Genomic DNA, 6,693 nt, shown 5'->3' on the forward strand with positions numbered 1-6,693 from the left:
AAGAATATGCGTAATGCAATTATTTCCTCAGTTTTAATTATCGTTTAGAGTAACTGCAATACGATAAACTCCCCTCAAAAGTAAATATTTCAACCTATGTCGCCAAAGCCCTTCTTGTCACCCCGATTACAGTATTTGCTGGTACTATTAAGGTTTGTGTACATTCAAAATGTTTATTCAGACAAGTTGTTAAAGATTTATAATTCATTGTAAACAAACAATTTCACTTCTTGAAAAGATTGTCATCCACCGTCTTAGCTCCCAAGATGATTAAAGAAAGCAAGTGAAACAAGTCGTGAAACCGCCTTTTCGCTACTTTAAAATCCCTTTCCCTACGGAAATAAGCTCGGTGTGGTTCTCGAATTGTTTTCCTATGGCAGCAATGAAAAACGTAATTCAAAGGTCAATTTATTGCAAATACGTCTTCTGTTGCTTTTATCTGATCCAGTCAAATCATTTGTCTTTCTAATTTGTTCGAAAGCCGAATGTGATTTTGCTTTACTAATTTTAGCTCTGTTTTAAAGTGGATCCTCAGCCGATAATATTTCCTCAAAAAGAGACATTCAGAAATTCCCGGGAAACAGCTGTAGTATTTTATTGTTTAAAAAAGCCAGAAAAACACGCAACCTTTTTTCGTGCAAGAAAATTACGCATCGTCAAATCTTTCCAAAGAAATTTCTGAGACAAGGTAGGCTTCCATTTTAACCCAAGAAAAAGAAAATATTATGAACAAATCAATTTTCATTTACCGCTTTCCATGACTTTACAACTTTTTCATCATAAATAAGTTTTTATGCGTATCTTAGAATCCTTAAATTTCTGCAAGCTGAAGCATTCTTAGAAAGTTAATCAGGATAGCTAACCTTGGCGTGAAGTGCGGCGCCTCTGAGAAATGATTCGAGGTTTTTTTGAAATATTCTCTATAGGTAGTAGACCTAAAGTTCGCGCTAGACATAATTGTTTCTTGATTTGAGACCAGCGATTGGATGTATCCCCTTTTATCGCCTTAATATTTACATTTCAGACAACGGTTGCCTTGGCTCGCGAAAGGCTTAATTGAAATAGGTTTGTAGCAAAAGTAACTGTATCAAGGCGCGCCAAGTCAAATCGGTCAACGAAAACCGAAACTGTATTAGCTCGCCAAAAGTTATCGCTAAGGAACTTGATTCTCTGATTTGCCCTCGCTAAATCCGGCTTTGAAAAGCGTTGACAGCAGACCACGGAAGTTTATCTCTTTCCCCGCTGATTCTGTTTACCGAAGTAATCTAAATTTCACTACGGGATAGCGATTATGTATTCGCCACGTTTATTGCATTTATGGTTTTTCAAACAGGGCCAGTTGACAGCTTTGCTCTTGGAGAGAGCAGGATAATTAAGTGACAAACATGTGCATTATATTCAATTCCGCGGAATCCTGACTTGTTTTCCAAATTCCATGTTCCATCAGCTCCTGCAACAAGCCACATTTTACGAGGGAAAAAAAGACCTTGAATGTCATATTCTGCTTTTAAGCGGGAGCGTTTGATCACAGGAAACATCTGAAATGTTTACGCTTTTCCATTGTTTTGATTTTGCCAATGTTAAGGTTACTTAAGGTCTTCATTCAGAAACAATATTCTGTAGACTTTGCACGACCTCATTAAAGCGATAACACCATTCGTACAAGTCAGCTGTTTGGAAAGTGGTTAATGAGTGTAAAAACCTCGAAAACGTCGCTTCACAATAGTGCTTGTGCACACATACCAATGACAGCCTGGCTGCGGTAGATTTCCTAATCTGTGTTTCGCGAAACTCCAAATTAAATGTCATTTATTATTGTACTTGTTTTAGAGCAGACTCCCTCACACGCAGTGAACTTGTAGACAAAACTACTGCAAATACTAAATTTAAGAAAGCTATTCATCGTAATGTTAGGGACAGCTTTATCGTGCCCTTATCCGCCATATTAAATGCTGCTGAAATTGACATAAGGTTATTTTTTTATGCAGGGCCTTCAAATCGCGTTGTTGCTCCCTGAGGCTATATGGTGAGTGTTTTTCTTCTCGCAGAGCCATCAATCTCGTTTGGGCAATCCCTGCTTATGATCGCACGAAATCTAGCCCTCTTTAACAAGATGGATTTCACTTCAACTGTTTTAGAAATGAATACTATTAAGGTGTTTAACCTAACACTCGATTGCAGTTTTGTCAAATCCACGTGCCATTAAAATATTTTGACATCTCGGCCGTTGATGAAATGCTTTCACAAACGCCATAAAAAATGTTTACACCTCTTACAATGAAAGCGTACTGTTACATCGGAGCTACCGTCATACCGTTTTAGATATGTAAATTTCTATCAATAATAATTTATTGTTTCAAATTGGAAAACAATAAATGATGTCAGAGTTACGGTACAAAAATCATGGTTTGTGTGTTAGCGGCAACGGTTTCTTGCGCAGACCGGTGGGCCTTGCAGCAGCTAAAGTGAGACCTCACTGCAACTTAATTGATTTGTTTTGATAAAACCTCATTCTATGGTCTATAATCCACGTAAATTGAAGTCCAAATTTAAAAAATACTGTTTTCTACGTAAAACAACTTTCTTGTACCAAAGGCATGTTTCCTTGTGTGCCATGTAGATCTGACTCCGGCTTTCGTGTTCATTCTACGATCAATGATGTCTTATCGTGGAACACCAAAATGGCCGATTTGAATCATTCTGCTCTTTGCAACTACTCTTTTCCTAAACTAAGTTGTTAACATCTCGCAAACGCAACAGGTGATTCACTATTGATATCCTAACAAGTAAATGAGTTCATCAGATTTAGTTATTGAAAATCAAACGCTACAGTTCAAAGCCTGCACAGTTAATTCCATCGCCAAGGGAACTATAGTTTTTAGAAAATTTTTAATTTTTAATCTAGGAAAGGAATTTTTGCAATCTAAAAAAATAAAGGCTTTGATCAACCGCCTTAAAAAAATGTAAAGTTTGAGGAGCTGAACACACTTACTCTGGGTAAGGTAGCGTACCAAGCTTCTGGCTTCTTGGAGATGTCAGCAAAGGCAGTAAGATTCGCAATGTTTACAGTTTCATTCAAAAAATCTAGCCTTGGATACAGATCAATAATACACGGTTTTCCGATGGAAATAAAAGTCCACTCTTCACGAGAATCACAAGTTCTTCCGGTCTTATTGATCAAGAACAGGCTGATGAAATGGGGCTCTCGCCACCTAGGATGTGTCGGTATATTGTTGAAATCGCGAACTTCCTATCTGTCACGACGCGTGAACATCATCTCAAAGAAAAACAACGTCTTCTTTTATTAAGGTACCCCACCGGGAGTAGTCCACTTGGTGTTAAACGTCTATCATAGACGTCAAATCCAATAGGACTCTTTTATCACAAGGGCAGGAAAATTCTTTGGAACCTTTACGCTGTCGTATTATCTTTCTCAATTTGTCATGTCACTCAGGTTACGAGCTGAAATGGGTATTGTCTGGAATGCCTTTTTCCCTTACGATAAAAACTAATGACCTGATTGCGATTTATGCCTTTCACTAATAATAGTACACTCCGAACGCTTCAAGTTAAAAGACATTCCATGCTGCAGCCGTTGTACTTGATAGCATCGTTTTTTGGGGGGTCGCTTTTCTGTGTGATTGGCGTTCTTTGGAATCACGTCTTAACCTTGGCAATGAAATTTTGGTAAAAGCTTCAAGTAGGTGTTTCTTAACATTAACAAGCTTTTAATTTGCTTTGACTAGCGCAGCTGCTCGTGTCAGTGTTTAGTTACCTTTGTTCTGTTTTACTTGCGTAGCCGAACTGTTTATTATCAAATTGCTTCAAGCGATTAGCCTTATCTTTGCCCTTTATAAAAAGAGCGACCCTTTAGAGCTGACAATGAGGTGATGATGACCCTTCTAATGTCTGGTTTCCGTTGCGTTATCTTTGATTATTAGAGGTGGTCTTGAATTATCAGACGCTTAAGTTTGTCTTTTCAACAAGATTAGTCTTAATTTATCATCACTAAGTTGAATTGCAACCAATGATCCCTGTCAGCCAAGATTACAAGGATATGTTTGCCGTTGCCGTTCCCTTACATAGAAATACCTAATGTGGATTAGAAGAAACCAAATAGACTCACGTGTCTTATCATCACTATAGCGTTCTCTGTCTTTCCGTTCATTCCACTTGAAACACCTGTAGACTTATCTTTTATGTGGTATTTATTTATTTTGGCTCCGGTTTACGGATGTAGATAAAATATTTTCCCCCAAGTCCAAAGCAAGCAAACTTAAACAACTTTAAAATTATCGATCATTGAGGAAAGTCTGAAACCACTCACGCACAGGGAGGATTTCCCCTTTTTTTCTCTCATAAAGGATTACCACTTTCACAGACTTTTAAACAAGACCCAGAACTGTTTAGAAAAAAAAAGAGCTTTATATGTTTTAACTTCTGAAAAGAATTCCTATACATGATGATATTTGCAAAGACAAAAAGGTTGAAGCATTTGTTGGGTTTTTGATTAGAAAAACGACCCTTTTCAAATTGTTGTTTGCGTCAATCTAAGGATAAATGTTAACCAACAACGATAAGTCAATACGTCCGGATGCGAAGTGGGATGCAAAGAGTTTATGATTAATTTTTAGAGCAAATGCAAAGAAAAGTTCTTAATTGTCAGGCAAAAATGGCAAGCGACTCGATGAATGTTCAAAACGTTTCACGCTTGGGCTCCAACTGGTTTGGACGCGGCATAAACTATTTTGTGCCTTGCCTACTTTTCATGGAAAACTGGTTTCGAAGCCGGTTTTAATCAATCCTTATCCCAGCCATTCCTGTACGGCAGAGGGATTTATCCGGACTCCTTCGAAGTTCCGGTCACGATACAACAAAAAGTGGCAACACCCGAGATAATCTTTGATATTTCTCACGACCGGCACAAAGTTATAGAATTAAAGGGAAAAAACAGCAGCAAGGGGAAAGTGCAGAGATAAGTTGCTGTCAATCGACATAAAAATTTGTCGTGAGACAATTAAAACTGTCATTAGCCTTGACTGAAGCTTATTCGACTCATTCAACTTTATCATTGCCCTTTCTTTCGTTCAATTATTTTACATTGTTTATCTGACAGATTAAAATAGGTTGGTTCCGCTACTTTTTCCCACGGTAAAATTTCAATAGCTGGTACAAGTGACACCCACAAATGAAATTACCGATTTTTTCCATCATGCGCCAGTTGGTACCTGATGAGTCTTGGAACTGTCACTTATTAAGGCCCAGGGGACTGTTCTGTAACACATATTTTATTCTCGGCCTGTTTTTACAAAGCAAAAGGGGACTTAACTTTTAACAATGTCAAACAATGCTCTCTTGAAACACCCTAACATTTAAATTCTAGGTCATCCATTGTAATCCGTTTGGGGTTAACATGAATGAAGACGCCTTGAAAGCGTGTTTGTTAACAACGATAATAGTACAAGCAAAGGAAAACAGGTGCCGCGAAGCTGAAAGAAATGGCTTTGTACAAGTCGACCTATTGTGGAAGACGCATTATTGACTTAGTAGGTCTGAACAAACTAGGATGTACTTCCTTTCTTTTATATTTAACTTTGCAATCACTCAAACTCATTGCTTATGCGGTTTTTTTTTCTGGAGAGAAAAGGAAAGTTGCCAGCGTAAACGTAAGCTTTACTTCGACCGCAAAAACCAAACCAAAGTATATTAATTACTGTTGCATTTTAGACGACACAATATCTTTAGTTTAGCACAAATTAGCTTAAACCAATTTGATATTATTTGTGGCACACCTTTAGTGATTTTTTGCGAATTATTACTTTGTCACTCGATAGCATTAACATCTCTTAACAAAGAATTACAAGAACAAAATTAATTGCACTTTCACCATAAGTTTGCTTAACATTTCCTTGCTCTTATATTAGTATCGACTCCTTTTCCTTTCTTTTGGTAACGACGTTTTTCGTTTAAATCGAGGACAATATGAATTGCGTTGTGAAAGATTAATGGCTTGATGGACTATAATTTCACAAACCAAACTTACTGGTAGAAACGCATCTAAAGCCAATGGCTTTGCGAAGATTCGTTTTGTTTTGGTTGAGTACAACCTCATTAAGAAAACAACTTTGTTGGTGTGGTCTCATATCTTTGTGAGAGTTTTAGCGGGAAAAAAATATGAGAATCGCATTTTAAAATTGAATTTCTAGTAACTAAGAATGCCCATTGTCATTTGTAATAAGTGATCACCGTTAAACAAAGCTTAATTGATTGGCTTTTTACCGATTCCAATTAAAAAAGAAGAAAGTCTTTTTTCCCCGTTCTTTTTAAGGCACACAGGCAAGATGAGGACGTTTCTTGATAATTTTAAGATCAGCAGTAAGCAGAGTGCATGCCCATTTTTAACATGTTTGATAACAAAGTGAGTTTTTCTCAAATATTTCTTGTTAGGACCTTGGGTGGATTGAACTGTTTTCCAACACATTGGAGTAAATAGAATCCGCAACGGGAAAATATCTCCACTCTATTTACTTTTGAAAAATAAACAATGTACGTTGAGGGCAAATAAAAAAGTCAAACCTAAAAGCAAACGTAAAATTTCATATAAATATCCTTTTCGAAGCATCTTAGTCTTACCTGGAGCTAATTTCTTGAGCTGAGTCGTCGCATGCGAGGGCTAACAGAAATGACATCTGA

The 6,693-nt window shown here is 37.2% G+C and overlaps 1 protein-coding gene across 2 annotated transcripts in view; it reads right to left on the minus strand.

Moving 5' to 3' along the window:
- LOC137997633 (forkhead box protein L2-like) overlaps positions 1 to 6,693 on the minus strand; it is a 9,381-nt gene extending 2,688 nt beyond the window's left edge. Inside the window, exon 1 of one of the 2 annotated variants that reach the window (XM_068843727.1) lies at positions 6,634 to 6,693. In XM_068843727.1, the coding sequence (XP_068699828.1) occupies positions 6,634 to 6,689 (56 nt within the window). In that variant the 5' untranslated portion in view covers positions 6,690 to 6,693. Of the gene's footprint in view, positions 1 to 2,992; positions 3,220 to 6,633 lie in introns of those variants that run through there. The other variant, XM_068843728.1, reaches the window with a different exon arrangement.

This window comes from Montipora foliosa, chromosome 3 (genome assembly GCF_036669935.1).
Source record: "Montipora foliosa isolate CH-2021 chromosome 3, ASM3666993v2, whole genome shotgun sequence".
Classification (NCBI taxonomy): Eukaryota; Metazoa; Cnidaria; class Anthozoa; order Scleractinia; family Acroporidae; genus Montipora; species Montipora foliosa.